This window comes from Phymastichus coffea, unplaced genomic scaffold, assembly GCF_024137745.1.
Source record: "Phymastichus coffea isolate CEN01 unplaced genomic scaffold, Cenicafe_Pcof_1.1 PCOF00075, whole genome shotgun sequence".
Taxonomy (NCBI): Eukaryota; Metazoa; Arthropoda; class Insecta; order Hymenoptera; family Eulophidae; genus Phymastichus; species Phymastichus coffea.
In genome coordinates this window covers 136,205-161,416 of record NW_026706886.1, presented here as the reverse complement: position 1 = coordinate 161,416, position 25,212 = coordinate 136,205, and the positions used below count along the sequence as shown (strand labels likewise).

The following is a 25,212-nucleotide window of genomic DNA, read 5'->3' as shown; positions in this document are numbered from 1 at the left end:
GCAATTGTTCTTTTCTAGTGTTCTCCGCTACTGATTGAGAGATTTTGGAAAGTAACAAGAGAAATTGCGATGGAAAGAATATGGGTTGAGCTCGGAATGTAATTAACACTTTGTAAGTTATTGCTTTGGCTCGTGTCCAATCGCATGTCGATCTGCATTGGGCTTTAACAATCCTAAATCGACGGGAAATATATTTGCTACGATATTGGCTTTAAAATGGATTTATAAAGGACGCGAGAAATATTTTTTTTATCAGCGAATTTCATCGAGAATGTATGTGGAATTTAGTGTGCATGTGTGTATTTGCGTGTGAGGATTTTTGATGGAGACTCTTCAGGGTTCTCGAGGGTACCTTGACGCGCTCCAGATCCACGGCATTCATCATGGTGCCCTGAAAAAACTCCACGGTCGTGTAATGCCTTTTGAGGAGGCCCTCCAATTCGAGATCGGGCTCCTTCCTGTAATCACAGGCCAACGATCCTTTATACGACTGTCGTGTGTGATACTGCATTTTTTCCAATAACGAACTTTCTTTTCCTCGTATAGTCCTTATTTTCTCACATTTATCTCAAACGTAAATATACTTTTTTTGAGGAGTGTAATATGAAGAAAAATGATGTTACAGTAATGTTTTATGGTATTACAATAAAACAAAACTATGAATAGTGCAATCCAAAAATTCGAGAATGTAATTTGAATTTCACTTTCATTCTTTTGCAAAATTAATGCATGACAAAACAATACGATGATGATCTAACTGCTTTTAAAGAAGGATATTTACAATGGTAAAACATGTTAAAGGGTAACTATAATTTATTATTAATAATGAGCGTATCTGTATGAATTTTTATGATATTTTTTAGCCTAGCACATCTGTACAAGTCCTAGTAATATAATCTCGATATTTTATTCGTACGTTTCTATATTTACCTTATAGCTTGTAGCGAAATACTTACCTATTAGTTTCAAAACAACTTAATCTATACACTTTTTCATTTTGTAAATAATCTTGATTTATTGCAATCAAGATAACTTACAAGTGACGCTAAATTTTTACCTTTCTTCGAGGTTCTCCTAACTATATACAACATTACAGAAGACTAACGTACCTGTGTAAGAAAACCACCTCCACGTCGACATCTTCTCGGTCCTCATGTAAGAAATCCTTGAGGAAATGCGAGACGGACTCGTAAGTGATGTGGCCGCACACAACAATGTGTCTGACAAACACAAAATGTGTATTAGCTAGTGTTTCTTTATTTATTTATTTTTTTTTATTAACATCTATTTCTATTATATAAATTTTCAATTTGTTACACACTGATAAAAGAACCAATTTTGAAAAAAGTTACCAATAGTTATATCATAAAAACAAAAATGATACTTTACTACTTCAGAGATAGACAATTTTTAGTGCCTTTCATAATATTTTTTATTTCCGAAATCCAATATTGATGTCAATTAATAGATAGGTTATGAAAACAATTTATCATACAACAATTTGAAAGATTTGATACAAAATATAATAAAAAGATACATTCTAATTAAATAAAGAATACATTACAAATTGTTAAAATCAAAAGAACTAACCGAGTGTAACACAATATAATTTTATGTGTTATCGAAATTAGTCGTAGAAGATTAGTGATCTTTGATGAAACATTGGTTAAGAAACTTGAAAGCGAAATAAAGAAAAAGTAAAATAAACAGTTAGTAAAAGAATACACGAGAATTGGGACATCGATTTGCTACCATTTTAGTCTGCTCTCTCAAAACAAAAATAGAATTTATCGGCTTTTTCTTCATCAACTTAAAATATATATTTTCAAGTAATAGGCAGATTACTTGTTCTCTTCGACAAAATTGAAATATTCAAGTAAACCTGAAATTTTTTTCTATATATATTTTAATCCATCTATAACTAACTTACCGGGAAACGATAGGATATTTGGAGTGAGTCGTATTAGTATCGACTACTTGTTAATTGAACAATTAATGTAGCACCTAATACTCTATTCTATTCACATACAAATTAGTTTGGTGATTAATGTTAAAATTCAAACTATATATATATATATATATATATATATATATATATATATATATATATATTTATTTATTATATGTAAGATTAAAACAGACAAAAAACGTGATCCATATATAAGTGCAGGCTCGTTCTGGTGAATACGTAGTTCAAGCAGCTGTACATAATAAATTTAGTACTATTACTAAACAAATCTACGTAAATACTTCAAAATTACTACCTAAATTATAAAATTTATGGAAAATTTATCAACCGAATCGGCTAAGCTATTTATTATTGAAAAATCAGATAAACTCTAGCGTAAATCTACTTTTTTGGCGGATTCCTTAAATATACGTGAAAAAAGAACGAAAAATAGTGGATTTAGGGTGCTGGTATAATAATATAATTAGTTATAATTTTATATATCATATCATCTACCTTCTAAAAGTATGTAAAAATCAATTTATACGCTTGGCTTCGATATAATCAAAAAATTAAACAAAAAATGTCATACGCTTGTCATTCCATGCTGCCTGATCTACTTTATTGTGAATATTGTGTGTGCGCGAGTTACATCGTTGTTCACAACATTTTTCGGGCACGTGTTGAACGATCGTTCGGTATAGACGAAATAAGCGAAATAGTAAGAGAATGAATAGAAAAAAGTGTCACGGTCCGACGACGAAGTTGTGGACGGATTTGCTCGTTTAGTTAACGAGTCGGAAAAGTAGAAGCAAACGAGCCGGTAAAACAAAAAATTGAGATATGAAAGAACGGGAAGCGACGAAATACCCGTTGACACTTTTGAAAAATGCGAATACTTTCGCGCTTTACGCGACGGAAATAAAGAAGATAGAGATAGAAAGAACAGAGTGACAGGAACCCGAGATTATTATTGTGTTGTGTAGAAATGTATACGGAGAAACCCTCGTCAAACGCGGAAGTGTTAACCTAACCGTGTGTAAAATGTTATTGTATTCCTCCTTAGCTTATATCTGGTGATTTTTTTGCCTGATTTTCTTTTTATCTATTTTTTTTTCCTCTTTCCTCGTACAATATATTTTTTCTGTACACCGTTCGACCTGTCACAGATGGCGAACTCTGCTTGCGGTCATAGTGGAAGTCTGTTATCATTATTCTCGCCTACATACAACTCTGTGCGAGTATTGTAAAAAAAAGTTAAAAGAAACACACACAATGCTTTTCATATGTATATATAGACAAGAATAGAACAATATTGTGGTTGCGCTCTCGTTTGCGTTACCGTTACTTTTTATTTCTAGGTTTCTGTAACACTTCATTCGAAAACGGTTATAGTACTTGTGACGCGCGAATTCTTCGGTTATCGAGCTAACAATAATAATAGCTTATATCATGATACCGGCGTTATCCTGATTGATGTATGAGATAAAGTGCAGATCTGTACTTCAATATAATATACAACACGTAACATAAAGATATATAGTAATATATAGTAATGTAAAACAAATAATTTAATGTACAAGCCCTGTTAGTTGAGGATATTATTTCCCAAAAAAACTATATTCTCATAGTCATATAAGGATTTCCCACAAGCTATCAATAATGTAATGAAATACTGTCTAAAAAACATCAAGGTATTTTTATCTTCTGCCAAGAAACGCTGACGTAGTTACAACAATGTATAATAATAAAGATCGGCTGATGCATTCAATGTTGAGAGGTTATATTATTATTTTGTTACTTATGCAGGAAAGCATGCTTGGACATTAAAAGTTCCGTGCAACTCGTGGAGTAAATACCATTTTCAACTACTTGTCTCTCTTCAATTAAGAATACATTTTTATCGCGGCCAATGAATGAACGAGCGAATTTGAACATTCTATTCGATTGAATGCCAAATTTGATAGATCAGAGCGGTATTTGTTCCGAGTGCACATATACTTTACGTGTATTCATGAGTGTTTTAAATGTGTATGTGAGCGTGAATAAACAAGCGACACACCAGTGGATAATGTGGTTATTGGTACATCCGGTGAGTGATGGGATCAAGTTTATACATCAGCAAAAGTTTTCAAAAGGTGACTAGTGAAACGCCGGAGTCAGGCTCAAGGACTTGACACGTTGGCTTGTTGTAAGGTAGTATAATACCGCTGGAGAGATTTTGGATTGAGAATGCTCAAGCGGTGATTATACTAGCATGTAGCTATACACACTGGTTATGCGTATCAAAAGGCCCAATTCGTTAGCTGACTCATATTTACATAAATTATGAAAAATATAAAAACAACTACTTAAAAACAATAATCCTTGAGCCTATTGATTACGCCAGCTTTACTTGAGCTAATGGGAAGAAAGTTTGATAGCACATTTAATTATGGCATACTGTTAAAAATAATCCAATTTTCGACTATAAAACTTACATTATTAAGAATATATGTAATAACAATTTAATTTTCTTATTTTCAACAGTAAAATAGGAATTAAACAAATTCAGCAGAGTTTTACTAATGCCAAACTGGTGCACTTGTTGCTCATGAGTCGGCTCAATAAATTCAGTTTAAAAACGATGCTAACCGGCCACTATTAGATACGCAACACAGTTTAAAAAATCACAGTACTGGCAAACAAGTGATTTGTCGTTCGTATTTATATGGTAAAAAACGAAGTAATGTTTGATTTGGGTATAGGGATATGTGCAATGGATAGTGTCGAGGACGATGATGAGAGAAGTGTGAACACTTAAAATGAAGATGAAGAAGAAGATGAAGATGATGAAAATGATTAATATGATAAAGAGGTGGAGATGATGAAGATGACGTATGTTTTTTAATTCAATTCTTTATTATTTTTTAATAACAAAAAAGATATGCTACGTTAATATATAGTGTACTTAACAAATATATTTTCAAGAAAAGACACATCAGGCACACAAATAATGTTTCGATATACAGGACCAATGCCTAGACACGTGTTACGATCGTGTCTCGAGGTATACTTAGTTGGTGAATATTTATTTGTTAATAAACTGAAGTATACAAATGGAGAGCTAATAGAGAAAAGAATGACAATAAACAGAGAGATAGACAGAAAAAAACTCTGAAAAAACAAAGGAAACACAGGATGCGGATGTATACATAATTGAAACGTTTTCGTGACAATAAGGATTCATACGTAACTTGATGGGATAGCTATTTTGACTTTTTTTAGTGTCTCACCTGCGACCTCGCTCGTTCTTCAAAGTGCCGCCATACTTGTTTCGCGTCCCGATCAGGTCAATAATCTCGGGGATACAACTGGCGAATATGGCCTACACCACGTGATAGAAAAAACAGAATACAACACTCGCATCAATACACTTTACAGTGGGCATTATCGCTGCTTATTTATCTCATTATTAAATAAACTTTTTTTTCATTACTCATTGTCTTTTATCTTTGGTTTCTCATTCTTTTTATGTAAATCACATATTGTCACATATAATTTTATTTTTATTTTATTCATATTGCAATCTAATGGTCACGATTTTATTGAAACATAATATTGTGCTTATTAAAGGCCCTACAGGCCAAGAGTTCACAAGTCATGTTAAGTAGATAATAAACATGTTTCGCGGTGAACGACAGCAAGTTAGACAACAATCATCATTCATTAAAAAATCATTAATAAATTGACACGTGAAGTTAACGCGACAAATAATTTCCACTATATTCTCGCGGTTACTTTATTTTTCGCGACTCAGCAGCTACAAGGCAGCGCGGCAACTCATAGAGACACGATTAAACAGTGCTGTACCACTATGCGTGCCACGGCCCAACGACAGCTCTCGTGTGTGCTTGTGTTTATAGACATTATTCATTATGATAATCCAATTAAATATAGTATTGAATGAACAAAATTAAAAAGAAAAGTAAAGGAAAAAAATGAAGGATTTTTTTGCTTTTGTTACACAAAATCAAATTATATAGATAACAGCAATAAAGTTAGAGTCAAAACTGTAGCAGTAAATAAACGTTCTGACTGACGTTCAATAATAATAATAATAATAAAGAAATAACACAAGGGTCGTGAGTGGGGGTAACTTTTGAAATATCACTGATTAAGAAAAAAGTGGCTACGCCTAATCCTAATAACCTACATACTCAGCCTACACCTATGTTTGATTGAGTACGAAAGAGGGTAAACGGCGTGCTACACGTGCCAACACACGTTCTATTCCTATGGATGTTGCATAGGCGGGTTATACGGGTACACACGGTAGTACACAGTTTCAACTTGTCGTCGCACTCGTTAGCGTTTTTGCACTTTCTTTTTATCTCATATTTTTCAGAATTTCCTTTTCCCCAACTGCACTTTTCCTAAATCATTGCCTCCTTCCACTCCTATTCCTTTCGCTCGCCTCCTTTCCCTTTCCCGCGAATTACCGGAAGTATTTTCTGTGTTCCGAGTACCACCTCATTCTTTTTCATTTTATTTAAGAGGCACAGAAATTTTCTCTTTTGCAGCCACTTCACGCGAAATAAGCAGGTAAATGAAATATTGCACAGCCAACGCCCATGGAGGTTTATCTAAACTATTAATGTGTAGGTATGCGTTTGTGTGAATGTGAGGTACTTCACGGCGAGATAATTTTGAAGCGAAAATTTTTCCTAGCTTTTCGCTTTTCTATTGCCAGTACATTTCAGCCGGATCATACGATATCGAGGTGTTTTAGCGGGCAAATAGTTTTGACGAAAGTGTCTATTTATATCGAGTACATAACGTAATAGTAATAACAAGCGAATCGGTTAACGAACTAGAAATATAATCGAACTTTGAACGAATCGATCTTATTTCAGGACTTATAGATGGTTCGGTCTTTCGCAAAATTTACAACTTGTAGGTAACACGCGAGTTAGAGTTACCGCTGCTATCGGCTTATTTGCATGTTCATAATGTTTCGCAAAATAAAAAATTCTGCTAGAACAATCAAATTAATATAGTGGAACAATGTTTTCTTCAAAGAAAGAGAAATGTGTTTGCAAGTATATGCATAATGACCGTGTCATGCTAATCACAAACATCCGGGCAGAATTTATGTGCTTGGAAGCGAAGAATATGTAGAAAAATGGTAACAGAAATAAATAGAGGAAGAGAAAGAAACGTCAAGCGCGTCGAGTTTATGTCCCGACTGTGAAAGCTTAATATGTTACTTCCCTGACAATAGTATTTGCATAATTTTTCTGTATATATACATATGTACAGAGCGTTTAAATTGAAAAAAGATCATATGCGACTGGAACGACATAATACAGCTTTATTGTAATAATGGTAGATTGAAATATTAATATGCCACTAGTTGGACTAAAAATTATTAACTACTTTATCTTACGGTACGCAGAACGAACGCGGTAGGAAACTTTTTGTAACAATCAAATTTAGTAAAAATCAATTGTCTATACTACCTAGCATTTTTAAATATTTTAAAAATATTAAAATATTACTGACTATTATGAAAGGCTAAATATAATTTCAATAATTATGAACTAATTGCATTTTAAGTGTGCGAATTCTTCTTATACCAAAATCAATTTTATAACACTCTGTGGACGAATACTTTTAAGTACGCAACAATGAAATACTTACCTCTATTCATGAACTGGTAGCAAACATTTTAATTGTACAAGAAAATTAAAAATAATTTATTCAGACGTTTAGACTTGTAAATTATTATGAATGTCAATCGATTTGAAGACAATAACTTAATTACAAATTTTTAAGTATCGCTGCTTTATAAATATTTCATCAATATTTTTGTAATCTTCTGGATGATGTTTTTCAAATGCATTCATACAAAAGCGAGATTATTTCCACAGTGTTCGTTCATGCGTCTATCTAACTACTAATCTTTTCATTTATCGTCATAAGAATCATAATTAACAATATATATTAACTGAATTTTAAATATCGCTTCTAAGCCTGCACCCTAACTACTTTAAAATAAACAAAGAAAGTATTCAAAAATTATTATCTTTCTAACCTGCTTATATCGCACTACTAAATAGTTTAGTGTCGTGATCATGTGTATTCATGTGTGTAAATGCGCACTTGAATAATTCCGTACCGCAGGCAGTAGAAAAGTCAACGTATAGTCGGACGTCGCGTGTAGATTGACTTTGCAGCGTACGCCGAGTCACGTGTGTGTGTCGGTATATATGTGAAAACGAGAAGATGGATACGCGTAACCTGTTGAGGTAACTCGCGATTTGTCGTTGCTACACACAAGCATAAAAATGAACGAGATGTCGTCTATTAAATCCGTCATACCTAGCGCACACCATCAATTTCACATTCGCGGGAATGTGGTGCATGCTTTAGCATATATATATATATATATGTATTTATATATATAGAGAGAAAGAGATAGATAGAGAGAGAGAGAGAGAAAGAAAGAGAGAGAGGTTGTACTATGAACTATGGAAAAAAACGAAGACAGACAGATAGAGGAAACAGAGTTAATATAGATAGGCAGTCGAGAAGTAGAAATGTATACATATGAAAGAAAGGAAGTAGAAAATGTATAGAGCAGAGAGATAAACGCTTATTTTCGATATTATGCGATCAACTTTTTTTGGTAAAACTGCTTAACAAATAACCGAACTACGAATGTTTAGCTACGATTACGTTTGAAAAATTAAAAAAATAATTGATTTTCTATGACTACTGACTGGACATCATGACGAGTGTTTACGCAGACGCGTGCGCGGCATGCGAAGCGGATTTTGACAACTGTGATTCTACGTATACATGTGGCATTTGTTTTCGTGTTGGTTCCTCGATTGATAATAATTCATACGATGCTTGATTCAGCAGTGGAAATGAAAATTTATAACGAAAATTCGAATGATAATATTCGTAAATAGATTTTTGGAACAAAATAGATATTTTTTAAAGAAAGCTTTTCTATTATATAAAAAATATATATTTATAAATAAAATTGTAATAGCGTGTGTTCTGCGCAACGAAAAATTTAGCGTGCCAAAAATCTGATTATTATTTTGCGTGTTTAATAATGATATTAAATATGCCTCAATAAATCAAGATTTTGATAATCGTTCTACAGAGCACGTTTTTCAATATACACAACTGAAACTGTGTCTATGAGGAAATAAATTCGATAATTATGTTATGCCCACGTTTCACGTTTCACAGAAATGAAATTGTAAATATTAAAAATGTAACATTTCAGAGTAAACACGAAAGCATAAAAATTTGATTGTAAAAAAGCGAATTAATTGAAACAGAGAAGTGAAATTTTTATATTTATATAAAATTAAATTTATCCGCGCGAATTATGATAAAGATTACAGGAGTCAGTATAAATAAAGTTGAAGAAATCGTGGATATCATAGAAATAAAAAAGTATAGAGTAAAGAAGACATGTTAAGAAGAACTGAAAGAGAAAATAATGCAACGAGATATTGATTTAAGCAAATGAAACCTGTAGTAACAGATATAAATATAAATGCATCTTTGTAAAAATTCTGCACAATTCCACCATTACTAAATAACAAGTCCAGCTGAATTTCACGGTATACTCCAACTCGCGTTCGATCATACCTATACTGTGTTTGTGAGTGTATTGATCGCGTGATAATAACAAATACATATTCACGTCGTGAACACGTGATGTGTGTGTTTGTGTGGACGCTCAGTCTTTCGATTTTTAAAATAAATTCATTCGCAAGAAGGCGGTGATAATTTGCTGCTCCGTAAGCTTCAACACCAAAATAAACACGAAAATACGATGAAACGGTCATCTAGGTATGCGTGATGTACAAGTGTATTATATTCGTCATAACACGGCTCGGTGTGTGCTGTAGTGGTTCAATTTTTTTAATTTTCGCATCAAAATTCAAGCATAGTATCAGCGCGTGTACTGTATTTGTATATGTATATATATATGTATATTATATATATATATATATATATATATATATATATATATATATATATATATATATATATATATATATATATATATATATATATATATGTCCATGTCACTTTTTTCTTTGTAATATGCAATCCAACTAAACTGACTATGTATATATATAATTGGTAAAAAGGTGATAAAGTAAGCGGTGAGTCAACGCATGGGTTTCAAAATAGGGGGTTTTCTTCGGAGATAAAAGTACTTTCAATTGGAAGAAAACAAAAAACATAAATAACTCTTTTGATGCGATCATTCTAATGTACAATACACGGAGGAAGCTCTTTATGCTAGTCATAGAGTGAGTTTTAAGAATAGCAAATGTGGCAAACTTTGAACGATTTTAAACGACATTGGCTAACTTTATAAATAAAAATTACTAGAAAATTGATAACTGACATTTCGTTACGTTCAAAGCAAAATATGCATTTAACGACTGTGATGATGTGTACGAAATTAAATTGAACTCCGTTTCTACTATCAGTGGCGGACGATTCAGCCGAGGATTTGACGAGGATAAAACAATGACGTCGATGCGAAATTAAACGTTTTCACATTTCTGCAGAGCCCACACTACTATCTCTTTGCGCGAAATGGGTTACACGCTCGGCGACGCTACAGAATCATTTACGCGTCGTTATATCTCGTGACCCATAGAATACCCCTAGAATGAAAAATGCGGAGTTACACATCCCTCTATACTAGGTCTTCTTTATTTTTTTATTTTCCGTATTATTTTTTTCCATGCTTGACGTTCTTTTGTGTATATTTTTCTATCCTTTTCTTTGAAAACATAGTTGGAATGGAATATTCTACAAAAAAAATGCACGACGTTCCAATAACTTTGAAAAATGCATATTCAGTCAATTCTTTATATTTTAAAATAAAATAAGAACGAAAAATATATTGCTGTTTGCAAAATTAATCTTATCAAAGTCAACTTTTTACGCTTATTTGAAAGTTGTAATATAAAACGGCTCATACAATAAAATATCAATTTGAAAGCATCTTTAAGAAACTTTAAATGCAACAAATATTTCCAGCCACTTTGCTATTCGATTGCTCGCCTCTACCATTTGTGTATGCGGAACTACCAATGTAAAGGATCCAAGGAAAGCTATAAAAAGAATTTCAAAATAACAGTGTTACGTCATACATTATGGTACTAATTAAGAAAATAAAGTGGGTTTAGGGTTGTAAGTGATCTGCTTCTCAATCAATTTCATTAAGTATTAAAAAAAATAGAGATAGATAGAGGTAGAAAGATAAATAGATAGAGAATTAACGGCTATGTCATAGTCCGCCGGCGAGCGGCGGACATTGGATAATCATGGGGGGTACCTGCGTCCACGCTCGCGCTTGTACTGGCCACCGTACTTGCAACGGTTCGCGGCAAGCTCCGTGATCTCGGGTATCCAGCTGGCGAACACCGCCTACACATCCCACAATCACATCCAACGCAGTCAGATTTTTGTCATTATTAATTTTGGTTTTTGATTTTTTTTTTTTTGCATTATCAAACGAAGATTCACACCCCTAACGGCTTTCTGCTTATTTCATAAATGTTTTCTTTCTTACGTGTACTTATAATCATTTTTATTCTGTTCTAACTACTTAATATAGGTCTGTCCTGTGTGTATGTGCCGCTTACTTTCGTGAACACGCTTTCGTTCTACTCTTTCATGTTTTGTTCATATTTTTGTTCTACGTATAGTGGTGTGCACGATGTATGCTAATGCACAGTGGCACACGTATATATGCGGGTTTCCTTTTAAAGTAGGTTGCAGTTCAAGATACGTATGTAGTTAAACGAAAAAAACAAACCAAAGATACAAAAAAGAAAAAAAAACCAATTAAATTTTGCTTGCTCTTGCTAATCCGTTCAGGAGAAAAGTAAAAGATAAATGAGGAGTGATTCCGTGTCACTTAACATAAGCACACATCGTCCCAAATAAGAACTTTTATTTCTTTTTGGTTCTCTCTTCCAAATCTATATGCATTATGAAAAATTCGTGTGTTGCTGCTGCTGCACTTGCTTGCGCGCTCGCTCGCGAAGTGTTTATTTTCTCTGAATATATACGTAATATGCATAATAGTGGATTCGTGCAACGCGCCAGGGGGCTTTTTCGGTCCGACGCGTACTATTTGTCAATTTATTACAGGCTTACAGAGAGAAATAAGCTAATACGCGAGAATAATGGTTACGTGGCTACTTCTATTTATCCTGTCCTTTCGTGTAATTTACTCGAAAATCGCTTTCTTTTTCTCATCGCGTTACCACAGAACATTTTGATACGATACCGTGATATAGAAAAGTACAAATAAAAAAACGTTTTTTCTATATTTTATTAGTTTCTGGAGTAATGCAGTTGAAATTTTTATATAAAAGAAAAAAAAGAAATAGCTACACATTGAAGAAATATATTATTATTGAAACAATCTAATCTACTTTTTAATCTAATAGAGATGTTCTGATTTATAATGACAGTGTAATTGTCCAAAATTCGTACGTGGATAGAGATATGTTTGAAAAATCAAATATCTTTTTACAGAAAAATTTGCTTGTTTTTTTATGTTTCCATTTGCCTTTGTGACCGTTGTAGTCAAAGAACAAAATTATAAAGTTTAAACTGAGAAAATTATAAGGAGGATGCCCACGGGTGTAGATGCCGCCAATCGCAAGCGCACATCCAGACCAAGCCGTGTCAATGTTCAATGTTGGGCGCCAATTTACGAAAGTAGCAGGTTCATTTTATTCCAGGGAAAAAACGAAAAAGACGGCCATAGTGGAATGTTTACGAAACACTGCGTTCTTGCTGCACTCGTACACACTGGCAGATATGTTCCCAATAAAAAATTGACTGTTTTTCTTAAAGAAAGACAGAAGATGTAAGAATGCACCAGTCACAGTGGATGGAAAACTTCTCACTGCTCCATAGCTCTGTCAACTTTGCCCCCGAACAAAGCTAACCCAAAATTCCGAAGCACTTTGGCGTCCAGGACGCGATTGGAACTACTGCACGACTCCGTAAAGATTGTGCGCTGGCGAGCGACGGCTTTGTGAAGAAAACAGAAAAACTTTAATTCGTGATGTATCCAGTATTTGCTTCAGTTATATCGAGTGCTGATTTATGCTTAAATCTGGAAAAATCGTCTGCATAAATCGTTCGTCGGGGTTGAAAAGAAAGGAACGTCGTGCGTTTCCTCTTTCCTAAACGTCATCGTCAGGACGCAGTGAGGGATGAAGTCAAAAAACAAAACAAAAACAAGGTTATCAACATGGTCGTCGTTTAGTGATATAGTGTCTGCAAAAAAAGGAACGCACACACACTCCACAGGCAGCAAAAGAAAAAGGTATATTATTATGTACAATACATAAATACCGTTAAGAAACCAAAGGCACACTGGTTACCTGGACAAGTCCGAGGCATAATGCCGTGCAATAGCCGTTGCTAAGAGATCGGCTGACCCTGATAGTTCTAGCATAGATCGTGTCTCGATATGTATACGTGGCTTGCATTTGCCCGCGGCGTATGTGTGTGTGCGGGTGTGTCTATTTGTACCTACATATCTACGCGTGCGAATCGCAGCTGAATGATTTCGCTTAAAATGAGCTGGTATGATCGATAATTTGACCGCCGATTCATTGTTAAACTCCACTGTCACATACCTACGCTCCGCAATGTATTGTACGTATGCTGCTGTTGTTGATCTCTCGTGTTAACTGCAGGTGGCAGTTGGAAAAATGCGCGTTTTTTTTTGCCTTTCTTTCATCCACTTTTCATCTGACAGAGCATTCAATTACCTAGCCCAATTAAAACAAACTTGGTTGTCTTTGTTGAACAATCAAGAGAAAGTCAACTGTTCAAGTTTCCGCTACTTAAAAGAATAAGTTGTAATACTTAAAAGAATAAGAAATCTTTTGTACCGCGGAATATCTGCAATCGTGCAGTGTGAAAGTTGTTGTTGTTTGCTTGTTGTTGATGTGCTGTATTGCTAATGAATACGCCTACGATGTTTGAGCAGCAGACTAAATTGGTTACATACTCGGGGAGCAAGGGTAGGGGCGGGAAGGACTACGTTAGCGTTTGCGTGCATTTGTGTTGGTATGGATGTTTGGATGTATGTAAGCAAGCGCGCCGGCTCAACGCTCGCAAAACACCGGACAGAGACGCTACACGACATTTCTAGCTTTTTCTTCGATGCTTTTACGAGCGCTTAGACTTTTTTATCTCTTCAGCCGAACGTGTATGTGTGGATGCTGTGTTCAAGTTGACTACGTTGTGTGCTTGCAATGATTGCTGGTTTCTCTTAGAAAAATATGTAGATATAAATAATTTGATAAATATTTGTAAATTTTATCGGAATATTTATAACTAAGTAATATAATTAAACATTTAGATGTATACACGTAAATATAATGATTATAATATAAATAAGTTGAAAATATTTTTTTTTGTTCTTTGTTCAATTAATGTCAACTTTTATATTTAGAATAATAAATAATACCGGAAAAAGCTTATAAAGAAACATATACTAAATAACCTTTTCTTATAATAAAATTTATTCATGCAAAAACTAGGAGGAATTGAAGCTAGTACTGTATAATTGAAATCTAGGGTTGAGTATTGCACGTGAATAAGTGAACTCAATGCCGTAAAAGATCGCCGTGATATTTACGACCACGACTCGGCCAAAAGAAAATTCCACACTGTTCGAGTCCATTAATGCAGCGTCCTGAAAGGTCCTTCAAGTTTACCCAAGAGAAGCGTAATCCAAGAACTTCGAAATCGCGCGTCGAGATAATGATGCAACTTTGCGCGCCCCACGCTCTTATAGACAAAATAAGAGACTTTACTTTCATTGTGCATTTTACGCGACATTTGCTGCGAGCTTCAGTTCTTTTATATGCTGATTAAATTCTAACATCGTTACGCCGATTAAATGCTTTACATCTTCACGCTTTTCAATTTCAATGATTATCTCAGAACTAATATTAAAATTTATAGTCATCGACGGACATCCATTTTCAGTAGTATAAGTCAAAATCCAATCAGACATGTAATCACAACAAAAGGGATCATTGTCATCTAGAAATGTAATTTTCGTTTCTTCGTCGTTGCAAGACACTCCATCTTTATTGAGCACTCAAACTAGAATAGCTCGAGCGGCCCTTCCACAATCTCGTCGGCTCGTTCCTTATTGACGCACCGTAGGAAAATACGAAAAGGCAACTGTCCTGGAGAAAACTGCTGAGAAGCTTTTTGAAATTGCTTTCCCTTCGGAAAATAGTCCGGAACAATTGACAATCGGCAGTATTGGCTAGTCGCTCACGAATACGTCGATAATTCGGTTGGGCAATTTGCATGATAGCGTTGCGCACTTTCGACGGAGCAGCTGCGAACGCGCACACGTCCAAATCAATAGCAGCGACACCGACCGAGAAGCGCATGCACTCGCTTCCAGCAATACTAAAGACGAGAGCCTTTATCTATCCTAGTAGCGAAACTACGAACAGCTTATCGTTTAATCCCTTCTCCAGCACTGTAATTATATTTTTATTCGAGTAGTTTCAATTTGTACGAAATGCAATCATAGATTTTTACGGGCAATGTTCGGCTATATGGTACATCGAGAGTTTTTTGCTACATGTTAAAATTGAAGAACAATCAAGAGCTAATTGTCAGTGAAATCTATTTGTAAAGCGGTCCCGAGCTGATTCTATTTCTCTTCTGTAAAAACTTACGCTACAGTCCTACATGACCCGTCGTGTAACCAGCGTAAACTCTAATGTTAGGAGGATACCAATGTTGCTTTCAGTGCACCTCGTGCGTATACACACAGCTTCGTGATATAAACAAAATATCAGGATGCTATATTTCTCTAACTGAATAGAATAATTGAAATGTGAAATTTCATTCACATAGTTCACGTGCAATCCCAAAGCAGAATAATAATAATAATGAATCCTTGAATAAAAACAATAAAATAAAAACTATCGAGCTGCGTTCATTTCATTCAAGCAGCGATGGAAAAAAAAAGTTTACCGAACTCAATGCAGTGAAAGGGGATAAAAAAAAGGTCTTACACGCGGCACAGCGTATAGATTTTTAATGCGAATGCCGCAGCTAATGTAGCGCTCATTTATAAAAGCGTAAAGTCGGTCATTGCAGATATGCTAGCAGACCTGTGTGTCTAGTAATTTTTCTTACCAACTGGGCGAATTGTCTTTGTCGTATATATGTGTAGGTGTAAATGTTTAACGGTTTTGTTTTCAAAGAATAAGTAAAATATAATTGCAACAACTGGAAATTAACAGTTTCGTTGGATAATCTTGAGCAAGCAAACTTTTATGATATGAAGATGAAAGCATCGATTTTTATTGTATTAGTAATAATAAAATTCGTCAAGACAAAATGAAAAATTTGATTACTCAAGGCCGGTAATTGTTCACATATAAGTTTGAGTATTGAGTATGACAATAATACCTCTTTCCATGTTCCCGCTTGTATTCGCCGCTGTACTTGGACCTATTGCCTACAAGCTCTATTATCTCGGGTATGCTACTAGCAAACATGGCCTGCAAATACAAAACGATAAACTGAAAAGAAAAGGGGGAGAGAAAGAAGGAGGAAGCCGATTATGGCAGAAACCATCGTTTTGTTGCTCTCCCTACGATCACTATACTCTGCTGAATAATAACAACGCCAGATATGCATAATATATAATACGTACGTTTTTCCTTACTCGACTCGGTTTTCGTTAGAGATGCCTCGAGAGAGATAAAAACATAAATTTTTTTCATGCGAAAATTTCTTTTATCTTTATACACTGAGAGATAGATGGCTTTTTGATAAATTAATAAAACTAAATTAAAGACGAAAAATTATTTAAATGACACATAGAGTAATATTCAAATATTATTTTTATAATTTCTTTTTATTAAAAGAATTGGAAATATTAAGAAAATTAGAAGTAAAAAATTGATCTGAATGAGAAAGATAAAACAATAAACGGAATCAACGTCGATTATGAAGCAATGAATGCCGATTTACCATAACGCTCTCTGATACAAAAAAAAGATGAGAGAAAGAGAAAAAGAGATAAAAAGAGACACAAGAGTATGTGTGTGAAAATTGCGTTAATAGAGAGCGCCAAGAATCGCACAATGTGCGCATCGAGCGGCTGGCGAAATTCAATCACAAATAAGCGCACACAACGTCGGTGGCGATTTATTAGTACCAAACGCATCCACTCTCGTCACGAAACGGTGAGCAGATGCGTGTAGGCATACATCTCGATAGATATTTATGGCCGCTGCTCTGATACGATTAATATCGAATCGTTATAACATGACACAGGCATTATGAATTTTTTCGCGATAAATATTATTACTGAGGTACCATGAAAAAGAAGAAATAAGAAAAGATATCTTATCCACATAGACATTGAGAAAGGTTTATTCAGCGAAAAATATAGCGGGAAAAAAGCACCAAATATTATTTTTTCAACATATGACAGTGAGATATTGACTAACAATAGGCTGCGAAGCGTTGGCAAAAATATCAAAGCGGTAAAAAAAATCACTAATTTTTCTTTATTCTGCGTGCATTGCATTTTTGTCAATTTATAACATCTTAGATGATATATAAAAAGTCAAACGTCATAGTAAAGTATGATTAAATCTTTTTTTTTTTAATAGTTTGAGAAAACTTTTATTTTATCATAAGAAACACTGTATTTGAATATAAAATTAATAAACATAAGAATCATGCAACGTATACGATAAAAATTAAAAATCATGCTAAGTCAAAATGAGTTTTAATTTCTGTAACGTGATTAATAAATTATCATTGTTACTGCATACCATAGTACGATTATCAAAGTGATATAACACACATAAAATGTAGAAGTATTATTCATAATTTTCCTAAGATGGTGTATAAATTGTTTATATTACGTGTACGTGATGAAAGGAAAAGAAATCCCAGTCGTCGTTAAGGACGGAAAAAGTTAATTTCGCAAATGAAACTCAGGCCGCGTCTTGGGAGTAATTAACTTTGACTCATCGAATCAGAGATTACTCGTCGACGTCGTCGCTTCGTTAGTTCCTAATTCAAAACTCCTCCATTTCCCGTGAACTACATTCTTCGTCAACCAGTGTTAAGAAAACGCACATTTTTTTCACCTGCAGTTTTTTCTTTAGTATGTTCGTGTAAATATGCAAATGTGTTAAACCGTACCTATAACTGTAGAGTGTAAGATTGAGTTACTTCGTTAAATACGATTTTCGCAATTAGCACAGATGTCACCCGTGAGATATCGAGTAGATTTACACCGATGAATGTTACTTTTAATGGTGCTATCGTAATAACAGTAGCAGTAGTAGTATGAGTGGAGTGCAACTGGATCGTAATAAAGCTCGTTTTACTCAGCAGTCAATCATCAATCGTACGTTTAATTTATGTAAAGTGGGTGTTCTATTGTGCCCTTTTTAGAGTAAAAAACGTGTGTAGTACTTAACAGATGATTTATATAATCAATAGATCAGTCTTTTCTTTAGAATTGTCCAACAGTTCATGGACTCGAGATCGACGAGACGCAGTCGTAGTGTAAAATAATTCTTTTCAAGCCAAACCAAGTTAGAAGCATTCAAGTTTTGAGTCTGGGAGCAGTTATTGTCTTCTTAATTATTTTATAAAACTAAGACAAGACTTTAATGTAATTCAGGCAAGAATACTGCAGCGACACAGTTCGCAGAAAACACAGACACATAAATAGTGGAATAAAATCAAGATCAAGCTCGCTCACAAATTGTACAGCTTCTCATTAAGAAAGTTATTTTAATTATACTGTTCATTCAAATGCATGCTACACTTTTATTTCTGAATGTAGCAACGACTACTACCGGTTTAAACTATTTATTCGTACATTAGTAATTATCGTATATAAACGTGTAAAATGGTGTTGTTATGGCAGTGAAAATGCAATTGGCCTCGACAACTCAGCGCGCCAAACGCACCAAATTTTATTGCTAAAGTTAGGAAGGTTTTGAGTGTAGCAATTTCTCATTCGCTCAAGATATAATCCGTTTAGAAAACTTCGTATCTGAGCTGACGAGGCTAGAATGCAATCAAAAAGTCACTTGGTTACGTGTTATTAAATTTCTTGATGACTTTACAATTAATATCTAAATTGTTCTTTGATCATGTAAGTTTTCAGAGAAACGAGAAGGATTTTCTTATATACCAGCCACAAACTATATGGTAATCTCTTCCAACCTCATTATTGCCTGACTCAACGTTTGCCAAGCCAACGAAATGACTGCGAGTTGACTTTGCATATAAGACTGATATTCTATATTTTGCATTCGCAGTTCCGCGGGCATGACGATCGAATTCTCAAACGATCCCTAAGAATAGTTCACGATATTTTTAGCTAATGAGGCGCGTGATAATTTCCTCGGCAAATAATTGCCGACGAAATTTTATTAGCAAACTGCTTAGTTATACATTGCAATTATATGACTAGGAAATTTCCATGACTCGGGTCCAAAGTATTTGACGAAAACAGTCTTAAAAATAGAAAATGAATTTTAATTAAATAGTGACATCATAAAATTATAATGAGAAATTAACATTCAGAATATCACATCGACTGTTAAAAATGATATATTCGATAAATAACTCTCTTAAAATACGCTATACTAAAAAGAAATTGTTCATGGCTGGTATATATACACGTTAAGTAAAAGATGATAGTAAGCATTATGCGCCGGAGTTGTCCATAGCAAAGAGATGCTTCAAGCGTTCTTGAAGAGATTGATGAAAAGAAAGAAGTATTGAAAAAGGGAGGAGCACAAGTATACAAAAACTTCATACAGATACACACCGTATATAGCGCTTACACATAAGCCTGTTATCAAAAGTAAAGAAGTAGAAAAAGAACAACGCACTCAAAAAAAAAATTATTATTAATATTTGCAATTGGAATAAAAAAAGTTAAAATACACGTCAAAATGTGTCTTTCCATGTATTAATGGATGCCAAATGATGTTGTAATCATTATTAAAGAAAAAGTGAGAAAATAAATCATTCGTGGCTTTAGGAGATAGGAAGGTATATAGTAAAATGTCTCATGTATATATTGTGAAGTATTGATAGAAAAAATAAGAAGGCATTCATATACCTGCGAGCTGTGAAGGTATTGTTCTAGGTATAAATATATTTATTGAAAGATACAGAAAAAGAAAACAGAGAAAGAGCTAGGAAAGAGAGAGAGAGAGAAAGAGAGAGAGAGAGAGAGAGAGAGAGAGAAGGAAGAGAGAGTGAGGCGTGTGTGTATAGAGAGGAATGTAACATGTAGATTCAGTATTATATACATATAGAAGAGATGACAAGGCTGTCCCGTATTCGGATGCATTTCATCGCGCCGAGAGCCAGCCAATATGAAAAACAAGTAGCCCCATAAACGACTCGAACGATGCTAATCACGCGCAGTTACGTATCAAGCTTTTCCCGTATTGAATTTCAAAATTTATCGGCACGTGTGTGCAGGCGTACAGCTTCAATGCAAAAAAGGCAAAAGGCATCATTGGTGCAACCGAAAATCGCAAAGCATGTAATAGCATATCGAGAGCAACAATCTGCAGGCACGGAAAGTGGCAGTGTATATCTCGCGCGACGATCACGTGATTCTGACTCAACAAAACAAAAAAAAAAGAAAAAAAAAAGAAGAGGAAGAAGAAGGGTTACATACGAAATGCTTCACGTAGCACAAACTTCTCGCGTGTGAGCTGGATCGCAGCCAGAAACGAGAGCATCGAGTGGCGCTGTGCCATGTCGTTTTGCGTTATCGATGCGTCTTTCAGAGACCGGGATTTCTCGTTCTTTTCTTTTTCTACAATTTTTTTGCCTATTCCCGCCGAGAAAGATGTCCTCTTATTTACTTCGGCTCGGCGCTTTTCAAGTGTGCTGATTTTTTTCTTAAAATTTCGTGCCGCTTTTTTCGAATGCAGACACGTCAACGTTTACGAGTATTTTTTATTAAAATCTACACGCAAATTCCGCGATAGTTTCAACTTTTTTGAGAATGCCGAATACGGAACAGCCTCATAAAAAAATCACCTACCGCGACCGCATAAAGGTTATTGATGTTTAATTAAGGCACAGGTAGCCAGTGATGAATAGTTATTGTCTCTTCTAAATGAGTACGAGGGACAAAAAAATATGAAAAAAAATTATGTGCAAAAAGTCGGCTGTATCAGAACACTACAATATCATCTTGAAATCAATAACAAAAATAATAATAAATAAAATTATTCGAAAAATACCATTTTATTTTCACATTTGACAAATTAAAAATAAAAAAAAATAAGGGAATAAAGAATTTTTCGTACATGTGACGCACCTAAAGCACGCGACATTGTACGCGATAATGTGTCGCAAAGGAGGAAACAAATTGAAGCATTTATCGCGAGAACTGACGCGCGCGCGATTGTCATTTAGATATGCGGGACAGGGTAGCAGCACGGGATTCGAGGTGATTTTTTTTCGTTGACGCCAACTTCTTAATTTTATTTCTCGTCAACTAGAAAGAACGTTTCGGCTATCACTACATGTATCAGAGTATAGAGTGAAGCTTTATATCGATAGGTTTCTTTTTTTTTCTTATTTGCTTACGTTACTTTAACTATCTTCAAGCTTTGACCTATTAATCGTCAAACATCCGTAGAAGATTCGTCTTCTCAACATTGCAAATTCAAGAGAAACGAATGTAAACAGTACAAATTTTATGCACGGATAAGAAGGAAGCTTTTACGGGCACTCGACGTCGTTTATTGGCTACACAGGAGCGCAACGTTTCGCAGAAATATTTTTTACGAGGCATCTATAAATTTTGGGGTAGAAACGTTGCGCTTAAGCTGTCGCTCGAACGGCCATCTCTTAAACATCTAATATCGGGAATCTTGCCAATAAAGAAGTTTCGTTATACACGTCCCCCGACCACAAACTATAAAGAAAAGGAACAAAAAAAGTGGGACATGAGACGGTCCAAATTTTCGTACAGGCGTTCGAACGAGAGCTACTCGTATTGGCCTGCGTGCACCCGGGCTCGAGAAGCTTTTTTCCTTCTACAATGGGGCAAGTGCAGTCGAGCACGCGCGCACACAGCCGCATGTCGTGTAATTGCAACTTTCGTTAGGCATTGATTTATTGAATTGGAAGAAGCACGTGATTTTTAGCAATTACCGACTGTTTTGAGTTACGGTCGAACATGTAAAGCAAGTCTTTGTTATTTGTGAATTTTTCCAACTCTGGTGTTTATCATTATCTTCGAAATGAGATATTCTTTGAAAGGACGCATTGAGCGTAGATCGATCGATAAGCATTAACAGTTTTACAGACTATTCGTACATGTTCAATGAATAATTGCTCGGCAAGACTCGAAGATAAATGCAACTTGGACAGTCAGTTGGAAAAGCAATTTGCAAATTGTAATTGAAAGAAGCCGAGCAATTAACCGTAAAACGTGAGCGTAAACGCATTGTCTCGAGAACACATCTCAAGTGTCTAAACTGGAGATGCGTGCACGCATTTGTTCGTTTGGTCGTCGTTGGCTTTGTTTCTTTGTCTTGCGGCTAGAGTGGACTAGGCGATTTCGACGAGAGTAGTTAGAATAGAAGTTATGTCAAATAAAAGTGAAGTGAAAAGTAGAGAAATGCATTAGAATGAGGTGGGCTTACCAAGCCGACGAGTAGAAAAAATACTAGGAATGTGCGGCCGAGTACTGTCTGGCAGTAGACGTCGCCGTAGCCCACCGTTGACATCGTCACGATGAGGAAGTACACGCAGGTCCAGTACGACAGCTGTTGCGGGTTGGCAAAGTCGAATGGGTCCCCTGAGTTTTCGAGCTGCACGTGTGAGATACGTGCGCGCGATCGACGGACGGTTTACAAACAAAAACAAACAAAAAGAAAACGCCACGAAAACATCAGTTAACCAACATTGTTCTTTGCGAGTGTCCTCCTAATGCGGCTCGCTTTTTCTGCCGGCCTGTTTGCTTCTGTGCGTACGCACATGCGCATTTCTTTCGCTCGCATTGCTAAGGTGTGCGTTGGGAAATTGTCGTAATCTAGACTAGCAGGAAGCTCTAGAAGCTGTTTGCAAGAACGAATGACAATCGTCTACCACGACAGCTAGTAGTACCGATCGCGACGGAACTATGAGAGTGCGAACAACTACCCTCTAGTTAAAAACAAAGAGACTACTGTCTAGAAATGTATTATACAGTGGAGCTTTGCAAGTCCCACGCGACGTTTTAGCAATGCAAGGACATTGTTTTGTTTCCAATGAACGTGCCCTGGGTGAGGCGAGCCAGCCAATTTCGCCGATAAATTTTTCAGCTCGGCCAGAAATTGCCAGAGCGAAGTTTTTTAACGATTGGAAAAGTCGAGAAAGAGAGCGAGAGCCAATATTTGACACCGAACATGGCCACACATTTGTTCACGCGAAATTCGAGATATTTCCGCTTGGCAACAGCAAGCACTTTTTCCGCTGTCGGCGATTGATCGACCGACCGGCGTGCGCGAATTTCAACTTTTTTTCCAGCCTCCCCGGCAGCAAATGAAAAAAAATTAGTTTGAAAGCTGGCTCTGATAAATATTAGCTCTCCACCGAGGGCACGCTCGTTGCTTTTATCTGTTATCTGGAAGTAAGCTCTTGTTAAGAAGGTTACAGAACGAGGGTAGACGAGAATAAGATGCGTGTACGTACCAAATGAATGATACCAGCAGCGGTCAACCAGACGGAGATGAAGATGGAGACGAGTTGGGCGAGGCGAATGGAGCTCGATGTCTTAAGAATGTTTAGGTATTGGAGGATATCAGGGACCGTCATCAGTCTAAGGGCTCGGAGGAACCTCAGTCCGATCCACGTCCGATCCAGGTAGATCGAGACGAAAGACGGTGGTATCGTAAAGTAGTCCACGAACGAATACATCTCCAGCATGAACCACAGCTTGTCACTGGCGGCGATAAACTTTACGCCAACACACACCAACACTCGCATTAACGCCATGTCCCTACTAAATCCTCGCTATCTAACTTCCAACGCACAGATTTTCTATGTATTTTTTTTCTTTATTTGGAGACAATGCTACGCGTAACTCGAGTTTCAAAAGTCCAAATTATATAAGTGCCTTCCTTTCTAATGAAGAAGTATTTCTTATTATGCGGTCACAAGTCCACAATAACTAGTACTTTATTCTCCTGGAGCATTGCTACTTTTCTTCCGAATTAATTAACAAAGTTCGCTCATTATCAACGTAAGCGAGATTATTTTTACTTTAGTTTTTACTTCTGAGTTTGACTACAAAGGATTTGCTTAACTTTATCAAGCTAATAAGTCGCGAGAAATTCGCTTTCGCGAATGCTTTAAAAGATAAATTCAAAAAAATTCGATATCAGAATAGAAATGAAGCTCATTGAAAGCTTGAATAATAAAAGGCGAGAGCATATTTCCAATATTAGCATTTGAAATATTTAATAAAGTCTAGGTTCAGCCACCGGAACGAATTATCTTCGAGTTTCATATATAACAACGCGAGTGTAAATTGAAACCAAACATTTTTTAGCTTCTAGGTTAGCGGACTGTAAAATAAAACAAACCAGCTCGCTCGGCGCCAGATTGCGCAGCATTTTCTTCGTGGAAACGCAACAACAAAAATTGCACGCTCCGACGGGCAATAAAGCGTGGTTTTGATATACATGTATACTCACGCGTATAAAAAAGTAGACCATAAAAAATATATTGAAAGCTAAGTCTATCTGCTGAGTAATGTTTTCGCTCCACTTCTGGCAACGCTCCACCACATCGCTGCAACATAAAACACACGCGACATTTTTTTTCGTCGATTAGCCGACCCATGATGGCAGTCTTCTGTTGTCTTTTGCCGAGGGGATTGTTATGCTAGATGATATAGGTTTGACGGAGAACGGATTCGATAACGTTGTTTTAAATAACATGAACACAGTAACGATTACGTTATTCGTAATTTTTTTATAATCAACTTATCTTTCACGAGAAATTATGAATAATCCTATCGTTCATTTTTTCCATAATTTAAAACAACTTTACAAAATTCTGCTTCAATATCGCTTCGTCTTTCTTTTTTCGTGTATGCGATATTGTTAACTTCTTGCTTCATTCGTATTTACTGTAACAAATGCATTTCC

General features: G+C 35.5%; 1 protein-coding gene across 27 annotated transcripts in view; it reads right to left on the bottom strand.

Annotated features, from left to right (window-relative positions):
- Nucleotides 1-25,212, bottom strand: part of LOC131668231 (calcium-activated potassium channel slowpoke) — an 81,868-nt gene that overhangs the window by 36,293 nt on the left and 20,363 nt on the right. For 15 of the 27 annotated variants that reach the window (XM_058942212.1, XM_058942218.1, XM_058942229.1 and 12 more), the window contains 5 exons: nt 24,757-24,853; nt 23,753-24,016; nt 22,723-22,890; nt 5,224-5,315; nt 1,110-1,220 (listed from right to left, as the gene is read on the bottom strand). In XM_058942212.1, the coding sequence (XP_058798195.1) occupies nt 1,110-1,220; nt 5,224-5,315; nt 22,723-22,890; nt 23,753-24,016; nt 24,757-24,853 (732 nt within the window). Of the gene's footprint in view, nt 1-352; nt 459-1,109; nt 1,221-5,223; nt 5,316-11,318; nt 11,411-16,465; nt 16,558-22,722; nt 22,891-23,752; nt 24,017-24,756; nt 24,854-25,212 lie in introns of all 27 variants that reach the window. The other 12 variants (XM_058942208.1, XM_058942221.1, XM_058942224.1 and 9 more) reach the window with 5 other exon arrangements.